Raw genomic sequence first — 22,443 nt, forward strand, 5'->3', positions numbered from 1 at the left:
GTTGTCCGACAAGGATGTCTTCGGTTCGGGTAGCGTTCTGTGTACTCTCTTGCAGCTTCTGAAGCTTTTCCTCCACAATAGCCATACAAAAATATCATGTCCGTGTACTCTTCATTCGTAAAACGAGGCATTTTTAAAGGTTCTACGAGCGGAATCCAATGACAAAAATAGTAAGAAACTGCTTCATCGACAACTGTCAAAAAGCCAACTTCATGCGCATTCCATCTAAAATAAGTAAAATTAAATTAGTTATGATAACTAGTGACTTTCAGCGCTTTTGACCCGCATATTTCGAAAACGGTTGAGAATTGCACCTATGTTGACTAATTTTGATGCAAGGAATAACCCTATGAAGTTATGCAATTCAACAGGGAGACACTCTATATAATTCGTTGCTATTATTTTGATCAAATTTCTTTAAAAATAATTATTTAATGATACACACAAATTCTGATGTAATTACAATAAAAAAGACAAACATTCAAAGAATCGTGGAAATCCTATTTTTGATAATTATGCAATAACTTTTATACCAAATTAAAGCTTGAACTTTCTACTTTAATAAAGCATATAGTTCGTTGTTTTCATTTTGATCAGTTTTCTTAAAAAAAAATTATTACACACAAATTCTGGGGTAAGTACAAAAAAATATAAAATTACTATATTTATCGGTTTGAGTACCAAACTTGATTTTTTAGCTCCAGTAAGGTGAAAACACAATTTTACTAACCACATTATTTGCCGATGAATCCGATGATAGAATGTTGTTTCGATAAACTGATTTAAAAGTTGTTTCCATTTTTAGTTTTTTATGGATTTGTTTGACGTCTGTCTATGTATATAGAAAATGTTTTATGTGGATTTTAAAACCGATACGTATCCGTGAAAGGTAATTTATTTTTTTACGCAAAACTAATTTATGCAAGGGACATGTACAAACAAACATTCTTTCAACGAAAATTGCACTCATTAACCGATTAAGCATCCCTTCATTCTTTATAGCTTTGGACGATGACAAACCTACCACGCACAATCCTTTAAGTCCGTCTGACACCGAAGAAATCAAAAACGGGTACATATCTATGTTGTATAATCGCTTCATCTTTATAGCTTAACTCTTTAAAAAAAGGGTAATTTCATCATTGAATTCGATTTGTCCATCCTAATAGCTTTCACTGGGCACACCAGGTAGGGGAAGGTTTCCGGGTCACGACCCATAATTAGTTACCCAGAAATGGTGAACGAAAACGCCAGATTAATTCGGCAGTAATCAGTGGCGCGTAATTCAATTTTCCGTGACCAAATTAGCCGAAAGAAAATTATGCCCCTCGCTGATGTGAAGTACAATCGCACCACCGCAACTACCTCTGTCCATGACCTAACGAACCTTCATTCAATTTTCTGCGAACTAACATTGTTTTTTCCTATCTCGCTGTTGTAACTTTTCGTGAAAATAATATGAATGCGCAGAAATTTTATTAACGATGATATTTCCCTTTTATCGTTTCAGGAGATGCAATTGCAAGTTGTTAATGGATCTTTTAGTAAGTGCAATTTTAATTTATATCGATGTTGCTTTTGTGTTTTAATTAGTTACAGTAACAATCTTTCTTCCCAACAAAATATAAATTGAAAATAGCCATTCAAATATATTTAGGGTCAATTTATTATGACTGAAATCTTTCCTACTGGTAGATTTATCTTTATTTATTGCTATCAATTTACATGGTATCTGTAACATTAAAGACTATAGATCAAGCTTCGGACCTTTATCAGTGACCGGATATAAAAAAGATGAATGGGTTTATTTTTATTATATCGCCTTCCTTTTCTACCGTAGAGGGAAACTTACTGGGATATTTATTTTATTTATTGGAAAACGTTCGAGTTAAAGAAAAGCTTTGGGCCGCTGAAAGCGGTCCTCAGTGCTCGGCAAGCAAATTTGTACCAGCTCGAGTTCGGATGAGGTTGACCTCACATAAACAGGGCACAATCTATTGCCCAATATCGATTGCGAGCACGCAGCTTGCCCATCTAGCACTCCCTGCTGAATATTGAAACTTATTGGTATCCTTAAATCGATTTTCCTATATGTAAGAATAAAAGAAAAGTTTTCATGCAGGGTGAAACAAAAAATTTTTAACATTAATAAGCAAAGATTTTCCACAAAAATAATTAATAATAAAGGTAAGCTATTTAGTAAATTTATCATGTGATTATTACCCTCAACAGAGAACGGCACAGCAGTGGCGTATACCGCATAGAAGATTACGCCCTTACGCTAATCGCGAGATAGGGAGATAGAATGGAGGGTTGCCTTATAGCATTTAGGGCACATGAAGGGGTGTGCTCACCTAAACAACGCTTTTTCACGACAGTTTCCCCTTCAAAATTAGATCACGACCGCGCGGTACTTTCTTATCAGATCCCCGTCCCTTTCTAGTGTAGGGAAATTCAGAGCGCCCGCGGGACCTATCCTGGAATAATCCAAGCATCGATTTGTTGTCCCATCGATAATTAACCCAATTTAAAAGAGCACGCTTATTAGCGATTTATTCAAACTAGGTGCAAATAACGTCGAAAAAGAAAGAAGGGTAAATCTATGGTAGCAAAAGATATAAACTGCAGATTGTCCACGATGGCGGTTGAATGAAATGGGTCGAAGGGAATGACCCCTTCTGACGGATGAATGCGGGGTTAAATCTTTAACAGATGTCCACCGAATCGGGTAGGCTTTCCTTGAAGCTTTGTGCGAACTAATTCGGGCCCAATCTTATCTTTTGCTCTGGACGACCCATTGACTACGTGATCTAAAAGCAAAGGCGAGCTGGGGAGTTCGGATGTGTCAAAATAACCCGTTGAATAAGAAGCTAAAGCTATCACCCGATTTCCTTTATTCCGTCCCAGTTCGTTTCGCAAATTATTCACTGTTTCATTATTTTATTTTTATTTTGCAGGTCCAGACTTAATTTTAACGCCATCTTGTCTGCACCAAAGAGGAAACGAGTATTAATCATTACAGTAGACTGTCTTAAAACAATATTTATAACAGATAAATCATATTAAATTAAAATAGTCTCTCATTCCAAAGTAATCAAGTTTAGAACCTTTTTTTTAGTTATTTTGCAATAAATAAAATAGATTTGTAAATATTGAAGTATTTAGGATTTAGACCATTATATTTTCTAATATTCTATTGTATTATAATTATTTCTCATCATAAAATATTTAAAAAAAAATGGTGTCCCAAAATTACGTGGATTTAAAGTCATTTATTTTTTGAAGTTTTCTAGAAAATGTGTGTTGTTTCAACTTTAAAGATAAAAAAATTAATTCCGTATAACACAGAGAACTTGATAATTGTAAGACTTCTTCTTTCATTGTAAAGAATGTTCAAGTCTAATTTCCAAGACGCCGCATCTAAGAAGAATAAGATACGTTTATAGATGAATCGACTAAGGATCTAGTTTTCACTTGGAAATCAGCGACAAGATTTAAACTATCCAAAGATCATAGAACCAGCATATGTTAGTTCCTACTAGTTTTCCATTAATGCCTTTTTGTGTCTGTAGACCTAATATGACTCGTTTATCTCCAGGTTTACCTCATTCTCCAATCATTGCCTGACATTAGGTTGCTACTCAAAGTTCTTCTACCTATTTCGGCTATCTTCCATTTGACACATGTCCAAAATTGCGTCGCTTATATCCGTTATGCTGCTTATAACGGTGCATAGCAATTTATCAGAAAACCCTATGTAGTGCCTAAACCAGTACACACTGCAAAACACATTACTAAAACTTATTAAATCAAAATTTAATTATATGCGTCATCACGGTATTCATACAAAGTGAATGTTGTTGATGGGGATTTTGTGTTGTTCCTAGTGGGTTAGTCCAGCTATTTGATTAACAAGTCTCTGTGAAGAGTCCGTTAACATTTGGCATACTTTTCTGGAATATGGACACTCTTCTGTAGGATATTTTAGTATTTACAGTGTTTGTCGTTCAATGTTGCAGTATGGAAGTAGTAATGTGGTGGAAAGTGGACATCAACATTCGTAGCCTTATCCAGCTTGTATTAAGAGGAACCGTCCAAGACTTAAAGTTCCATATAAGCTCCATTATGTTGCTTATAAAGGAGTTTATTTGCCAACTCCTCTTTTTAGTCCTTGAACCAGTACGTTGATGTTTTCTCGAAAACGTCTTACCAAATTAGTAACAACCCATATATTGGCAACGTTTCCACCGATGTTGTTCTGGATTCTCCATTTAATCTTATTGAAGTAAAACTCACTGCAAAACATATTACTAAAACTATTAAACACAAAGGTAATTATATGCGCCAACACAGTATTCATACATAGTGAACGTTGTTGATAGGGATTTTGTGTCGTTCCTAGACCAAAATTTCTATTGCATGCGTGGCAGTGAGGTAGTTAAAGATGAAGTTTTTTTTGGTACATGTCCAGTTATTTGTTAAAACAGCTATTTGATTAACAAGTCTCTGTGAAGAGTCGCACCATTTCTTAACAACATTTATTGCCAAGCAAGCATTATTTATTCCATTGTAATTTCTGTTGTAATGTTAAACTCCGATAATTTTGAGAGTGACGGAACTCCGTCGAAACTTTTGGGATAGATAAATACTATAATGACTCGGTCGCATGCAAACTCGACTTAAATTTGAAGAAATAATTTCTGATCAAACTATAGGCGTTTACAGCTGAGGTGATACCATATCGATATAAAATTACTTAATTTTCATATATACACATCCTCATTAAGCTGAGCTTGCTGATGGCCGACGTGTTACATCCACAGCATATCGACATAAAATGACACAATTTTCACGGATATACAACCCCATTAAATTACCTTTTAGTGCTTTTAATTCAATGTTGCAGTATTGAAGTAGCAGCCGAATTTTGTTCACTACAATCGGCCAATCCTTCGAATTCGTGTAGTTTAGTATCAATATGGTGTGGATGTAAAGGCTCAGCCGCAAGTCACCTCGGCTTACTTATGATACATATTTTTTAAAATTAGTTGCTTTATGTTGATACGAGAGCGAAGTAGCGCCTCGGCCGAAAGCCACCTCGGCTTATTTATGATACATATTTTTGAAAATTGAGTAACTTTACATGGATATGAGTACAATATAGAGCCTCGGCTGTAAGCGACCTCGGCTTAATTAGGATATAAATTATTCGAAATCGGGTAGTTTAGCATCGATACAACACAATATCAACAACACATATTTATTAACAACGTATAAATTTAAAAATTATTTTTAAGTTTTACTCTTAATAGCCAAATGTAGTAACTTGATATATCCACTTGATATACTCCATATCCACGGAGTTTTGGGACGCTCATTTTTAAAAACTTTCATCATAGATACCTATTTAGTTTTATATTAATAAATAAATTAACTTCGAAGTAGAGTGAGATGTGCCATATTGACATATAAATCAGCAAATCCTGTATTTTCTCAACAATAGTGTTTAAGTTGTACATATTAAAATAAAAACAGAGTGGTTTTGCTAATAAATCAATTGTTTTATTTCTTATAATCTAAGGTGTCTTTATTCTTTACTTCGCTTAAACAATCAGTTTGTGGGATAACATCATTTTCACTCAGTCTGACAGTTAAGACAGATAGAATGCATTAAAACTTCTAACGTAATGGTTTTTTGATGTACGGCACAAGTTTTTAAGACGGAAAATTTATTACTGAAAATAGTTTTATTTTAGAAAATGACAAGCCAACTTCATAAGGTTTCTTGCTACGTTTTATATGGTTGGCTTGCTACAACGAGAAATCGTCTCCTTTTTAATGATATTACAAAATTTATATGGTCCAGTTAAAATGGGGTTCCTAGAAATATGTAACTTTTAGAATTATTTATCCGATAAAAAATAAAAGTTTGTTCTCTTAACCGCATTTGAGTAGCTCGATGGACGTCTGTTTAGAATTTAAGTACGTAATTTCGTTTAAAGGCGGTCATATAAAATCGATGTCCCGGGACCTGACGTGAGATGAATCTAAAATTGAGAACGCCTGCGTGGCAAATTCAACCTACGTCAACGTTTAATGGAATCTACGCTGGTACAGCCCATAAAACACGGTTCCCTTGCAAACACAATCGAATTGTAAGAACAACACGGTCGGATCGATAAATTGAGGTAAAATTAAAATTTTAATCCAACCTTAATCTTTGTTATAGAATTAAGATCATTAAGAAAAATGTCACGATACAGAAAAGGTAAAAGAGCGTACCGATTCTTTTATTATTGGTCGCTTTGATTAGAGACTGCTAGCGTCAAACTGTAAGTGAAGTTGCGGAAATCCGGGCCAACAAAGAAAGGAACTATTTCCCGAGATCTCAAGGAGGAGAATTGTGCAAGCGTTTCAAATAAAGAGAAGACTGATGGCGCTATCGCTTACTGGAGACTTGCGCCCGCCCGATCCGTTGTTAAAAATGACAATTGCGCCGTATTTCTTCCCGTAAGTCGGGGGACGGACGTAATGGTGCGTCCCTCCGTGGGCATCCATGTAACCAGAAGCCGAAAATGATCGAGCGTCGGCATCAATTCGATTTTTCAATTCCGCATGCATGCACTGACCAAACAAAGAAGCCGGCAAAGCTGTCGCCATTGACCCGGTCAAAATGGCGAAATATAAATTCGCCCGTTTCAGATGCATTAAATCGTAGCCATCCGACAATACTGGAAGCGACGATCGGAAATAGAGGGGAAATAGCACATTCGATGCCCGCTATCTTTATTTCGGCTCCCCAATGTTTAGTGACCCAGTCTTAGAGAATTATTTTTAATGAAATGTAAGCATAAAATTTTGTTCCTTCAATAAAAAAACATAAACACAACTTTTGATTACTTTATTTTAAGTAGCACCGTTGTATTTGTCATGGGGAAGAAGTTGAAGTCTTGGCGCCGTGCGACTATAATAAAAGTATCCTTCTATCTAGTCCAGTGAAGTCAGCGTACCGTGAGGAGTGGATAAGGGTCTACTAAAACTTTGATTCATGGAAAACTGCATAATAATTCCCAAGAGCTCCTTAGACCCTTAAAGTTTCGCGGATTTTATGGCGTCTGGTCCACTTGAAACGCTCGACGACGAATTTCAAACACTGCGGCCCGTGTATAAACGTCGGATTTGACCCACTCAGTTTGTCCGAGGGGAGCATTAAGTGGTATAAAGGTGAAATTTTTGTATTTCGGGTTACGAAAGACGTGCTCGCGTAGAAGGTTTCGCGGTAATGAAATAATCACTGCACTAGAGAGTACGGACCAACATCGAGGGCAAAGTTGAAAGTTTAAATTTCCACATGGGAAGCATGAGGGTTAAAGTTAAAGTCAACTTTTGCAATTAGGAGGGGAGAAATTAAAGGCTAAAAATAATTAAAGAGGCGGCGCCGCCCTCGGTCCGATAATCAGAAACGAATAACTTTTTTATCGACTTAAAACTCTCCGAATCGACCTGACGAGGCTCGCTCTCTAATGCAGTCGAAACCTAATTGCCTCTCCGCACTTTGCCCATTTCTTGTTACTCCATTCGAAGTAATTAAATTTCGATTTAGGTACCGGGATAACTTTGGTCTTTAATAACTAAAAATATTTAAATCACTAATGGCGATTTCTTAGTAACATTTACATTCAACTATCACATTCAATCGATTTAATAATTTGCGCAAACGTTACGTCTAACTCTAATACGGTCTTAGAGATGAATGGATCCTCCAAGTCAAATATCTGGCACTATCTGATGGACCCTGATGGTCGGTACGTTTTGACTGACCGACCTTCATTTATCACTCCACAGATAAGTTAGAACGCTACATTAGTTCACTTATATTGTATGTCAAACCACGGTCATTCACCTGATTTTATCATTTAAGATTATAGAATTTATTGCTATTTGCAATTTCTCATTTTAGTTTTAATTTTAAAAAGAAGTTAGGAAATTTGTTAAAATGTTACCATTGCACGATTTCATATACAACGGGAAAATATTAGGGTTCTACAAACATCTAAAAATTCGCGAAAAATCCATTCTTCAGCATATTGCTATGATATTTTTAGCATATATAATAAGTGGCTTATTTTATGTTATTATCAATAATATTACATAGTTACACATTCCTGAGGTATGATAGGCTGTGGTGCCGCCACAGATACTCCTCCTCAGGAGTATCTGTGAGTACCTGTAAGGAAAAGGTAAAACTTTCAAAATCCAGAACAAGATTTTTAATTTAAGAAATTATCAAAAGAATTAAATTTAAGGAAAAGAAAATGAAACTTTTTTAATATTTTGTTTGTTAACGGTAGAAATATACAACTTTTCATTTAAAACAAATGCAGGTTGAAGACGATCGATGCAAACTGTTAATTTTTTGTTATTTCGAAAAATGGTGACATGTTTTTAGTATATGTTTAACTACTTCGAATGGTCCTTCAAATCAATGGGAACAATGCGCCTCTCATACCTTCCAATTTAAGGAATACATAGTCGGATTTAAACAAATCTCTGTGACTGAAAGGTTTTGTTGTTGAATGAGATGAAGTTGGGCACGGTTTTAATTTTGAAAATGTTTCGCGCAGATTTGATAAAAAATTCTCCTGGTAAACGTAGCGGTTGACCATATATTATTTCGGCGGAAGAGCATCCCAGATCTTCTTTGATAGTAGACCTGAGTCCAAGAAGGATCATTGAAAGCTCTTCATACCAGCGGTTTGAAAGCGAGAAAAAATTTGTGACTCAAATTGTCTGCCTCTATCGTGTGTGGTAGTATGTGGAATGCCGAATCTGGAAAAATAATGATGTAAAAGTGTAATAGCGATTGTGTTTGCTTATATCTTTTACAAGAAAAGCTTCTGGCCAACGTGTAAAGCGTTCTAAGACCGTCAGAATGTAAGAGTAACCCATTGAAGATGGAAGAGGACCAATGAGATCTATGTGAATGTATTCAAATCTACCTTTCGGAACAGTAAATTTTTGAAGCGGTGATCTTGTGTGTTTGTGTATTTTTGATTTTTGACAACGAAGGCAATATTTTGTCCAAAGATATATGTCCTTGTTCATTCACGGCCAAAAATACTGTGTTTTGAGTGAATGTTGAGTCGCACGAATTCCTGGTTGAGAAATGTGAAATTTATCGAAGATAGTATGACGGAATTTTTCATTGATATAAATTCTAGGAGTAGAAGAAGAGGTTTCACACCAAATTTTCAATTTAGAAAATGAAGTTTCTTCTTGTGAAGGAATAACTTTGTTGATTCCCAAAGATTGTTTTTGTAAAAGCTTTTTTAATTGTAAGTCATCTTCTTGTGCAGCGCATATACTTTTTATATCGGGATAAAAGGAAGTTAAAGATTCGACCCGTGAAAGAGTGTTTGCTACTATATTAGAAGATCCTTTTATGAATCTGATATCGGAGGTATATTGAATAATATAATGTAAGTAACGAATTTGACGAAGTGTTTTGTCTGATTTAGAATGTATAGAGAATAATAATGGTTTGTGGTCAGTGTAAATTGTGAATCGGTGTCCGTGTAAGAAGTTTTTAAAAAATTTTATTGCTGAATATATTGATAAAAGTTCTGTGTCAAACGTAGAATAATTTAATTGGGATGACGAAAGTTTTTTAGAAAAGAATCCAATAGGTTGTGTATAATTATCTATGGTTTGGGAAAGTACTGCACCAATGGCTGTAGATGAAGCATCAGTGATTAATGATAATTTCGATGAAGGTTTAGGATGGACCAGAATAGCTGATTGTCCTAAAAGTGATTTGGCAGATGAAAATGAATGTTCATGTTCTTCTGACCAATTATCTATTTGTTTTTGACTATTTTTGTGTAAAGAATTTGAAAGAGTATACAAACAACCAAGAGCCTGAGAAAAATTGGGTACAAAACTGTGATTAAAATTTATCATACCTAAAAATCTTTGTAATTCTTTAAGCCTTTTTGGTCTCGGAAAATCATTGACTGCTTTTATTCTACTTAGTGAAAGACGAATTCCTTCTGATAAAATATTGTGATTGAGGAAGTCAAGTGATTGTACGCCAAAAATGATTTGATGTTTATACCAAAATTGTTTAACGTTTCGAAAAGTTGTTGCAAATGGGACGAAAATAAAATCTAAACCTCTAGTAATTTCATTAATAATACGTTGGAAAGTGTGTGTCGCATTTCTGAGGCCAAAAGGCATTCTAATGAACTCGAAGAGACCGAATGAGGTTGTGATAGCGGTCTTAAAAATATCTTCTTCTGCTACAGGAATTTGATGGTAAGCTCGAACTAAATCAACTTTTTTTAAATCTTGTATGTGTGGCAGCGGATAACGATCCGGAATAGTTATTAAATTTAACTGGCGATAATCACCGCAAGGACGCCAATCTTCACAGTCTTTTTTAGGTACCATGTGTAATGGAGAGGCAGCAGGAGAAGATGAAGGACGGCAAATTCCAAGAGAGATCATTTGATCGAATTCTTTCTTAGCAATTGCGAATTTTGTAGCATCCAAACGTCTTGGTCTACAAAATGGCAAATGATAATTTGTAATAATGTGATGTCGAATACTATGTTTGACAGGTAGTGAAAAATCTGAAATCGAAATTAGGTTTTGATACTTTTTTGAAAGAAGTGAATATTTAGTTTCAATGGAAAACAGTTTGCTTTAATTAAGGAACCAGAAGAGACTAATTTAGTTGTAGTATAGATTAATCGGCGGTTTTTGATATCTACTAAAATTGCAAATTTTTCAAGGAAATCAGCTCCAATAATAGGTTTATTAACATGAGTAATGGTAAAAATAAATGGAAAATTTCGTCACAAATGTAACGATTTCGTTAACATCTTTTTACCATTTGCAGCTGAGAGAGAAGATTCTGTATCTTTTTGTTGATTAGGAAAAATATTTTTGAGGTATAACGGAAATATCAGCTCCTGTGTCTATTAAAAAATTAAAGTGATTTTGATTATCAAAAATAAAAAAACGAGAACTTATTTGATTAATTGATTTCTTTTTATTATTGTATCCTAACTGTTATTATCCATTGAAACGTTTACTCGTTTTTTGATTCGGATTTACAAGGTCATTTTGATCTCTTATTGGCAGGATTATAAAACTTGCACCATGATCATCACAATTAAAAGCTTTATTACCAAACCGTGCATGATATGAACACATTGATGAAGAGCGTCCACGTGAATGTGAACGATGACGTGAACCGGAATGTGAAGTGTTATGACGATAAGTGCAATGAGAACAGTATTGCGAAGAATTAAAATTATTGAATTGTTTTTGTAACGAATTGATTTGACTTATGCTGTATTTTGAGCGATACCAATAAAATAAAATAAAATGGCTACTCACCAACAGCTTGTATACAAAGAAAAATGGAATGTTGAAAACTTGAAATCTTGGCCAATTTCTCTAATCGTATGTTAAAAGGACAGCTGTCTAATTATAAATTCGGTTTTGTTTTGGTAAAGACGAATTTCTCGAAGAACTTCGGTTCCAGGTCAGTAACGATGTGATTTCTGGTCACTTGTAGCAGCGGGGATGCTTCTCTTTGCCTACACGTAGATTCCAGACATCATATAATAAGTGGGAACAATTTATGGAAGGCTCGTGTTTATCGTATAGATGCAACATAGCTACATATTTACATAGTTACACATTCTTGAGGTATGGTAGGCTGGGGTGCCGCCACATAAATATTAACAATTATTAAAGAGTTTTACAAAAAATTGGTACAATTCTATTTATAACGCGATCGTGTGGAACATTGCACCGTTTATAAAAAAGAAATACGCCTTTTTAATGATAAAATCCGTTCTTGAAAATCACTTTTCGAGATATAATTTATTTTATGGCAGACCTACCGAACATTGGGCCATTTGGCCTAGGAAACAAAAGCAAACGGGGTCAAATGCTATTGGGCCAGTTGAGTTTAGAAGGTCTATTCTCCATGAACTTCAAGAAATCATCCCAAAGTAAGTGGACATGGGAAAGCCCACACAACAGAGTGAAAATGAGATTACATCCTCACCAATAGCAAAATAATTTGCACTAATGTTAATGTCCTCCTGTTAAACGATTTAATAGCGGCAGCGACCACAAGTTGGTAAGAGCGAAAATTAGTATACTAAGATAGAGAGGCACAAATTGATAAAGAACTATGCATTCCCAACTTTGGCAAAACTAGAGCACAGGCAATGCGAAACCATCCAGACGAATGTCAAATCAATGAAAGGAAATATCCTGAAATGTCCTGCATCTCATGGACATCTACGAATTATCTACGAAGATCACCAACAACGTTTGCGCGTACCAAATCAAGGGACAATAGATTGAGTGTCAATACAATACCAGGAAAGATCTGGAAAACCATAACCCCCAAACAATCAGTTGTGGTTGTTCAAACAATATCAACATGCGAGTTCTACGACCCGAGATGGCTCGAGGAAAACCCTCTGGTGGGGTCTGAGAGGAGATATCAGGGATTGACAGTGATGATCTGAGATCTTTAAGAAGGATGAGGAACAGAAAAGCACTCGAAGAAGACAACGTGACAGGCGAAATCCTCAAAATGGTAGGGAAACCACTGGAGGAGACATTGGTCATCCTGTTGAACAGATGCCTGCAGGAACAAAGGATTTTAACCGTGCGAAAGAATGTGGAGCTTATTCTGCTATCCACAAAAGATGATAGGATTGATATCGGCAGCGTTTGGAAAATTCGGCTTCATCCTTAAAAACCCAGCTATGCCTAATCCTGCAGACTATCAGTAATATGACAACATATGACCTGGAATCCATAGCGCTCACGCAAAAAAGGGCCAGTAGACTAACGATAAACCAAAGAGCCATGAAGAGAACAATACTGAAGATCCTGAAGTTTCCTTCAATGTTGTAACACGGTGGTTACAACATTGAAGGATGCAAGTAGTTAAAGGTAGCTATAGCAAAAACTAAATTGATATTTCTAGGATAAACTTCTAATACTTATCTTAACAGCTAATTGCGGCCCAGAGAGTGCTACTAATTCAAACCATTTTCAATAACTCATTTCCGCAATAAAGCAGTATTAAGTCATTCAGAGTAAGACAATCACATTAACTGCGTATTACCACAAGTATGTTAGAAAGTACTGTTAAGAAACCGTATATTGAGAGAGTTATGTCTTATCTTAGAGCATCCACGATGCTTGGATACTTCGGCATTTATTTAACATCAAATAAGTAATAAACAAGACTTTTCTGTAGTTGTGCCTAAAGAGGCGTACACAAACAAAAGTTTTCATTTTAATGATCTACCTTTTAAAAAAATTGTTGTTAGCACGGCATATAAAAAATTATGCATTAACCATCTAGTGCTTAACTGACTTCGCATCCGACCAAGCGGAACTATGAATATCAAATTAAGCAATTCAGACGCCTTTATTCTGTTGGCAACGGCTATACAACCATTTATACGCCCATTACCCAGGCGCATTAGGTAATATTCCGACGGTGTAATGCAAGAATGAGTCTGGGTATAGCGGAAGCGTCCGAAGAAAAGAAAAGCAGCACGTAAACGGAATAGCAGGAGTTATGGTCTCCCCGTGTCATTCGCAGCCAAGCTTACCTAAAATATTTCTCTTTGTAGGGATCGTAAAATTTTTCATTTCCCTTTCTATTCAGCAAATTTTAACCGTTTTCTCGGAAAGCATTTATGTATTTCTTAAATTTTTTTTATAACAAATATTTTATTCTTAAACAAATAGAAATACTCTAATTTAAATAATTTTTTGATAATTATAGTTTTTAATTTCATCTTGTTAATTATTATCTAGTCAACAAGAAACTTGGCACCTACTTCACTTCGTGTACAATATGATACATGGAACCTGATATAACCTAATTAATGTGGTCGTGTACCGCGAGGGCGAAATCGATACGAAGGCGTGTGTACAGGACATCAAGCCCTTTCTCGTTATTGTCGCCGCTGATGCTTCCATTCAATCTTCTGGCCATCGTATCTCGGCCAGTTAAGCTTTAGTATCCATTACGGGGCAATTGTGACTGGTGGCTTAAGTGCAGCAGAGGAATTACTTGGGACTCGCGCGGCCTATTTACTCTTGTTTGTGCTTGTCGTTCGAACTCGACTTAGAAAATTGAACTTGTAATCGCCGGAAAAGTATCAAGTGGGGTTGATTTGTAGTTGTTGTTGTAGCGGATTGAAGGAAATAAGTGGATCGCGGTGACTCTCATTCATTCACAAAGCGACAAATTTATCTTTTCATTACGTTTTATTAACCCTGCAGCTAATCTAAAAGGGATTTTTCCGCAGAATTAACCAACCCCCGCTGGAATTATCAGGGGTGTGTCCTTAACTCCATTAATCAATTAAACTGTTTAATGTGGCAGACACTAATCCGACGTTATAAAGGGAGTCGGGTCGGCATCCCTTATCTGAAAATAAATATAAAGAACGTCAACCCAGAAGACAGTTCGGATTATAGTTAGGTGTAATGAGTAGAACTTATTAAGATAAACCATTCCTGATAATAGCGAGTTATTCTATATTCCATTTCAAAATATTTTAAATTCGTTAAGATGGGTAATCGCTTAAATGAGAACATATTTAATTGCAACTAAAGGTCCATTTAATATTAAACGGCAAATATTAGCGAGAAATTAAAGTGGAATAACAAAGTCAAACAAAGCTTTTACAACGTGATGGGGCGGCCGTTATGAAAAGAACGTCGAGCAGCTCGTTCTTGAGGCAATCATTTCAATCCTGTTTTCCATGCCCACGTAGACGCAAGTACAAGACGCTCGGCGATTCGTTACTCAGTTGGGGAAATATTAGTTTAAGTGAAGGGAACAGAGTGTGGAATCCCTTTAAAAATTAAAGAAGCCGGATCGGTAGCGAGGGCCCACCAGCGCTTACGCGGTAGCATTGTGCTCTTCTAACTGAATATACATGAAGAAGTCCGTCTTGAAAACGTCCAATAAATTTTCATTCAAGAATCAGCTAGAGGTGTTATTTACGCAATCTACAAATGTTTTTTGTGAACATAACTTTTGTTTTAACTGAGCTTAAGAAATATATCACACAAAAATAATACAACGTTATGACATCGTAAGATTCTTTAAGGAGAATGGAATAAGACAGAATATTAGAATGTGAATATATATGATCTACATCGCAGCAACAACAAATGTTTTTAATTTCTGGTAGAAGCCAGTTATGGGTCCAAACTTGTCTCATTAAAAATCGGCGGGGTGCACTTCATCCCAATAGAACCCTCCGTTTTCAGCTAGCTTTTTAATTAATAGAAAAATGATAAATTTGTAATTGGGATTTTTATATCACTTACTTCTAGAAATTTTGTTTTGTTTTTGTACTCGTCATAATTTCCGCACATCATAATATGTTTTTTTCTGTTAAACCAGAGTGATCGTCATGAAAGTGACGAATTTCAATCTTTTACATTTCATGCCTAGCATCATCCAGCTTATGGATAACTAAGGTCAATTAACTTTCCAATATTTTAAAGGTATTTCTGGAAGCACCCGTGCTCCATTTGCAATTTGGGAACACAATAGTTTCATTTTCCGTGATTTTGGTTAGACCAGCTTTGACTGTCTACAATTAGCCGAGTCGTACCTACCCCAGTTTATGCGCTGCGCTTCATTGAATGTGCGAATCGTTTCAGTGACAACCGTTAATTTGCCTAGGTGGCAACCATATTGTAACCAATCGTTGTTCGTGTTGATGTGATTTAGCAGCATAGAAAAAAGCGTTTCCAGAAGTTTCTCAAGTACGTGAATTCGCAACACCCCATGATTAGTTACCTTTCCTAGATATTTTGCTCACTAGGAAGGCAGAACTAGAAACATTCGGGTTTAGTGACCTCACTTTAGAGAAGGTTGATTTAACCTGAAACTGGTTATCATATCGCAGCACCTCGGCCGCAACCGACCTCGTGTTAATTATCAGAAAGAAAGGTCTCTGATGATTGAACTGTGGCACGGATTTATACTTACAATCATACTTGCTTGTTAAACTTAAAGAGCGCATCATAATTTTTGAAAATCTACCTGAGATTGTGCAACAATCATAACATTTTTTACCTGTGATCCTGATAAACAACATATGATGACTGATATGATGACAACTGACCTTGCCCAACATTGCTTACCTGAATAATTGACATATCAAAAGACTCTTACTCAATATTGTTTCCCGGGGTGATTTTTTATTAATTTGATAAATTAATAAAATTTGATTAATTTAATATTTGATTGTGGGGTATCATTGGATTCGTATTCCTTAGCTCTAAAGATTCTGTAAAGATGCTCTAAAGATATATTGTAATTTACGCCCACCAAAGGTTTAAGGCAGATTTAGGTCTGAACCTTAATATTAGTCCAAAGTCTTGTTTCTTTATGTTATTAGCTGTCAGGCAAACTTTTCCGATAATTTTGTGTCTTAGGCGACCTCTGGCTACGCAGTTATATAGAATGTATTCAGGGCTGACTTGTCGTTGCAAAGTCGACAAGTTTGTTCAACGTTGAAGAGGTGGTATTGTAGGGGCGAATGGCCAGTCAGTAAACCTGACAGCGACCTTAGGTCCCTGTTGCTGAGGCATAAAACCTCGTTGGTTTTGCAAAGCTACCTTTGAATCCTCCCATGTGTTAATTAGCTGTTTTAAGTGGCTTTTTGGTTGGGGTCCAATAAAGGACGTCCTCGCTGCCTCTTTGGCTAACTTATCCGCCTTTTAATTACCAACAATATCTTTGTGACCTGGAAACAAACACGTGCATATCTAATCTTGTCAGAAAATTAAAAACAAAAAAGATACTCCTTAAAAATAGTGATACTGATCTATAAATAAATATAAAAGTTTTACAGAAAGGAAAAGATTCAACATGATAAATACCACAATAGGCTTTTTTAAATGAACTGACGTAATTCGAGGGTCCTGAGGATGGTGAAAAGATTAATATCCATTTTAATAAAATAAGTACAAAAGAAAAACAGTATTTTACTATATTTGATAAAAAATGGAAAAAAATAATAACTTCAACGATATGACCTTATATGGCGGGTCGAACTTATATTTTGTCGGTATAAGATCCGTTTCAATTTTAATCAAATGGTTTAGGCATGAGTCCCTGATGAGTTTGAGATGTCCTTTGAGGTTATTCGTGGTTTAACGCCACAGTTCCTTCCAAGGAGCCTACAGCAGATCTGGTTAGCTATGTATTGCTATGAATTCCAGTTTAATTTAATGTCTAGTATTACCCCTAGGTATTTGACCTCTGTTTTGAGATTAATAGCTTGTTGATGTTGCTTTCTGATAAGCATGGCGGCTTGGATGAAATGGACTGTCAACAAGCATTCTATTCCTAAGATATTGATCGAGTAACTTTTCTATTCCTTTGAGAAGAGAGAAAGTTGGGCTAGTGCCTTGAAATCGACGCCTTCCACTTTTGAATGTAAAGACTACCTTTACTTACTTAAGGGATATTGTTAATGAGAGTAGGTCTTCTATGCCTTTTTCCAGAAAGATAGTCAGAATCTAATCCACTCCAGGTGATTTTGAGGGCTTAAAACTAGAAATAGCCCACCTAACTCTACTGGGTGTAAAAATTTTCCTAGCTAATCTGTGGACCCTCCAGATGGACGAGTGATATCTATTACTTCATAATCTGCGTCTCCATAGAAGCTCCAACAATAGGAAGGCCTATAGAGATCTCATGTATGTTCGAGTTTGGAATTTTTATATGTATAAAAAAGTCATACACATAGTCTTCTAACGATGACTCGCTGTTGTTCAAGGTCCTTATTACACCAAGGCACATTGAAAAGTCGAACCATTCTCCGAAAAAAGTAAAAGTGATAAATAGTTTCATGTGTTAAAATTGTAGACTCTTAAAAAATGAACATCGGCGAGTTTTTGCTCATGATTTCACATTCTATATTGAACCGTTTTTAAATTAAAGAAGACGGGTTTACTTTTGACGCAGACTGCGGCACTGATTTGACCTTTGGCTTTTATTCATTGAACGTCTAATTTTTAATAATTATATCAGCATAACAAGCATAAAATTTGTTTAATATACTAGAGTAAACATGTTTAAATAAAAGGTATCATTAGCGCAGTTTGACAATGTTAATTTAATTATAATGGTATCATGTCGTGTTTATATTTTATTAATTAGCCCTAACTCGTAGAGAAAATATTAATAATTATAAATATTGAATATTTGAGTTAATCCTTAATATTTACAATAAAATATGACGACAACAATCATACTAATGACATAAATCATAGTAATTGAGTTTGTTTTATATTTCTCTTTTGCTGAAAACCTTATAATCAAAGCACCTATTTGTACTTACTAGACTAGAATAATTATTGAAAATCTTCACAGAGTAGAAGATACTCTTCGCAAGTAGCAACTTTTTTAGATTCAGCCGAGATAGGAGTACCCTTTTAATGGTTATAAATCTGAGAGCCAGAAAGGAGCCGGGGTTGGTATGGCGCAGCTTCGAGAAGGTGAAATGTCGTAATGAAAACCTTGTTAAAAGTTTTCCCCATTTATTTGGATCCGGGAATGAATGTCCTCCCTGTGTGTAACTTGAGATGGGCGAGTGGTCGGGGAAGATGTGAAATACATCCCGTATTAAATTGAATGAGTTTGCTATATATTTCTGATCAGAATTTCAAACTCTCATTACTTTTAATGAAGAAGTACCTTTAATTCGATTTTTTTTCCAACCAGATTAGAACTCGAAATATTGTGGTTAAGTTTGTAACAAATCGAACATAAGAGTGAAACGATTTAAATCTTAATAACATCGAAAATCATCCAACCGATAGGTGGATAAAGTTAACATTTTATTTTTCTTGAATAACTTTGCTTGTTAGCGAATTCACGGTTGCTTTGTGCTCGTTTACGGATAATTTTGTACATTATAAATCGTTTATTTAAGTAATTAAATAATTATTAGATTAGTTTTATTAACATAACTGGTATTTTCAACTTATTCCTAATTATATTTTTATCAACAAAGTTACAAGTTTAATAAACGTCGTTAACGAAAAGGCGTATAACAAAATTAGTAAACTTGGATGTATCCGTACTCCATAAACCATCAATTTAGCAGCGGTAATTTGATTTATGTAAAGGTAGACCCATTGCTCACTTCTTACATACACATTAATTAATCACACGACGTGTCTCGAATTATGTTTATGTAAATCTCGCACACCTTCAGAAGTGGTTGGTCGTTTATAACTCAAATAATAATTTAAGAATGTGATATCGGTCGTATCGCGGCGGTTCTGTATATTTACTGCTAGAAGGAATCTATTCAATCTTGGAGATCATTTTGGCGGGGAAGAAACGCTCGTTCCGTGACGTTTCGCGCACTTTCTCGTGATTAAAAACGCCCGCTCATATTTTAACGTCGCGAAACCGAGGTTATATTTTTAATTTACATTCGTGACCTTATTTGGGGAAATATATTTCCCTCGTCACCATGGCCACCTAATTTACCACGTTGGTGCTGTGCGAAGAAACAAAATATGAGGAATACAGCCACGAACCGTGCTCGAGCTGTAATGCAAACAATTTTGTAATTGCTTACCGTTGTGCGTGTTTCCTCCAGTTAATTGCGCAGCAAAAGTCCGAGGTAATTACCTATGCGCTAAACGCTATTTTTCCGGTAAAATACACCGCGAATTAATGTAATTGTTTCCGGAATGGCGATGTACGAACGCAAACTATACGACAACTGTGTTTCGCGCAATATTAATTGATAATACTCCCGATTATAATAGTGATGCTGCAGATGTGTTCTAGTATTGTGTATAGGTAGTTAGTACGTCTGCAGTTAATAGCTGGTCAGCGTGTGATTTCTAATTTACTGCATTACGGGCAATTTCTCAATAACTAAACTAGGTTTCAAACATCATTAAATACTAAATAATGTTATGGGTATTCAAACTAAATATAAGTGTTGATTACAGAAGCATTACTTTTCGTAAACAACCCGACACCATAATGGACCTAATAGATGTAGTATTTGTTAACGTGTATGCGATCACTTCCACTATAAACTCTGGTGTAATATAGCAATAGTTTGTGAATTTGGCCTAAAGTGACTAATTTGAAATGTGTATTGTCCACTAATCTGCTGCATCTAACTTGGTACAATTTTGTTTTCTTGAACTCGGCTAACCGACAAAAACTGCTTGATTTATGACAAAACGAAAAGCCACTCTGAAATTATACAAGATGTGTCACAAAACAATGAGAATGGATCTACTTAATGTGCTAATTGAATTATATTTAAGTCTGTAATTTAATAATATATAGATTCACGATCCAGTCAGTTCATCAATTTGCTTGATAGAGAGAGTAAAGATTATGTTGTGATATTTTTCACTATTAGTTGAAATGTGTTTGAACTAGGAACATAAATCACAAAGGCACATTTGAAAACATTTGCAAAGGAACAAAAGAAATTCAAGTTAAGCACTCAAACCCATTGTTCTTATAAAGGAACGTTTTATGTTAGGCTACACCAAATTTTAAGTTTTCTGGATAAACAAATCATTTTATATGGATTTTTGAAATTCTCATATTTAAGGGGGTATTTTACTGTAACAGGTTTAAAAATCGATTTTTTTCTTTTTGCTCCTTTTGTAGGTTTATGTAGAATAAGTGTGCATAAGGATATTTTTGTTTCAAGTCAGATAACTGAGTTACAAATCGTTTTCCTTTATCTAAAAAGGAATTAAGTTTACAATTTGTAATTAAGAGAAGTTCCACATTTGATTACTCTTAGTACTTTTCATCATAACAAGCCGCCATTAAAGGATGCAGTTTTTAAAGTTATAACGCCCATCTATAATGACTTGACATCAACAAGTTTATTGGAAAGATGTTTAAGAGCAGAAACTCAAAATAACGAGTCACTAAATTCGCTTATTTGGACTTTTGTTCCAAAACACCTGTATTCTGGTATCAAGATGGATACTATGGGCCTTACAATTGGGTGTCAATCTTACGCTTTTAGTCGTGATGAAAAATGTATCAATCAATCTGAGCAGAACTTCCAGAATAGAAAAACCGGCGGTTGGGCAAAATTTCTTTGAAGAAGAAGGAATATTCTATGGACCAGGCATAGCAGAATAACACTAAATGCTTTTCACATTAGAATAATTCCTTAAATTTGCGTTTGTTAACGAAAATATGGTTTTCTCCAAAACGATAAGGAATTTAGAAATAAAACTTTTTGAGGTTCTCAAGAATAGTTTGTGGTATGAATGATCCATTTTGTATAGATTTATAAGAATCGCAGGTTGAAATTTGAGGTTTATTGAAAATAGCATGACACATAAAAGAAGCTTTCTTCATAACGATTAAGAATATACAAATGAAATTTATTGCGGTTATAAAGGATTGTTTGACGTTAGGCTACTTGATTTTATCATTTTTAAACAGATTGGCGATAATAATAATAATAATCTTTATTACCCCAACAGACATAAGTCCCATAACAAAGGTAATATTATAATAATTAGAACAGTTATGATATCAGTCTTATATCAGTCTTGATTCGAATGAACTGAGATCATATCGCTGAAGTAACGTATGATAGTAATCACTTCCTCTAGAAGAATAATGCCCGAATTCTAGGAAGTGTATATCGATTGGTAACTTTAATTTTAGGAGATACACCCAACACGGACGTACGTATAAGTATACGTGTGTGTGTATATTCGGTGTCGTTAAGTGGGGGATAAACAAGCGTAGGGGTAATGCACAAATTGAATCGTTCATAGATTGTTGAGAGGCGAAGTTGGTCGCATCGCTTTGCAGTTAACCCTAGCAAAAAAAAACTAAGATGTTGTTTACTGTAGCGGAAAAGGTACAGATTATAAAATGGTTTTATGGTGGCAATTCTGTAGCCCAAATATTTAATTTGTTTCCTGTGGCCTATGAAAACAGATCAATTCCTAGTCGCGGAACAATTTCAAATATTATTAAAAACTTTGAGCGACATGGATATGTGTCTCCACAGAAACACAAATTACGAAGGGGTAAAAGAGATGAGTTACGTGATACGATGATATGTGCTGATGTTGAACGCAATAAAAATCAGTCAAGCAGACAAGTTGCGGAGACGTTTGCTATCAGCCATGTTGCCGTCCTAAAAACATTAAAGAAACACGGGTACAGGTCGTACAAGGTACAAAAAAGTCAGGAACTCTGCGAGAACGATAATATTACAAGGGCGGAATTTTGCTTTACTATGATGGAAATGGCCAACGGAAATGTTGATTTTATAAAAAACATTTTATTTACCGATCAATCTACATTTCCTTTGCATGGTCGGCATAATC

The 22,443-nt window shown here is 35.2% G+C and overlaps 1 protein-coding gene across 5 annotated transcripts in view; it reads left to right on the plus strand.

Annotated features, from left to right (window-relative positions):
* LOC111415945 (motor axon guidance molcule sidestep) overlaps positions 1 to 5,553 on the plus strand; it is a 73,038-nt gene extending 67,485 nt beyond the window's left edge. The window contains exons 13-15 of one of the 5 annotated variants that reach the window (XR_002706462.2): positions 806 to 889; positions 1,511 to 1,544; positions 2,958 to 2,993. Coding sequence is in view for 4 of the 5 variants with exons in the window: in XM_023047844.2 (XP_022903612.2) it covers positions 1,003 to 1,072; positions 1,511 to 1,544; positions 2,958 to 2,969 (116 nt within the window). In the remaining variant the exon portion in view is untranslated. Of the gene's footprint in view, positions 1 to 805; positions 1,091 to 1,510; positions 1,545 to 2,957 lie in introns of those variants that run through there. The other 4 variants (XM_023047844.2, XM_023047846.2, XM_023047845.2 and 1 more) reach the window with 4 other exon arrangements.
* Positions 5,554 to 22,443: the final 16,890 nt, after the last annotated feature.

The sequence above is a fragment of the Onthophagus taurus genome, chromosome 7 (assembly GCF_036711975.1).
Source record: "Onthophagus taurus isolate NC chromosome 7, IU_Otau_3.0, whole genome shotgun sequence".
Taxonomy (NCBI): domain Eukaryota; kingdom Metazoa; phylum Arthropoda; class Insecta; order Coleoptera; family Scarabaeidae; genus Onthophagus; species Onthophagus taurus.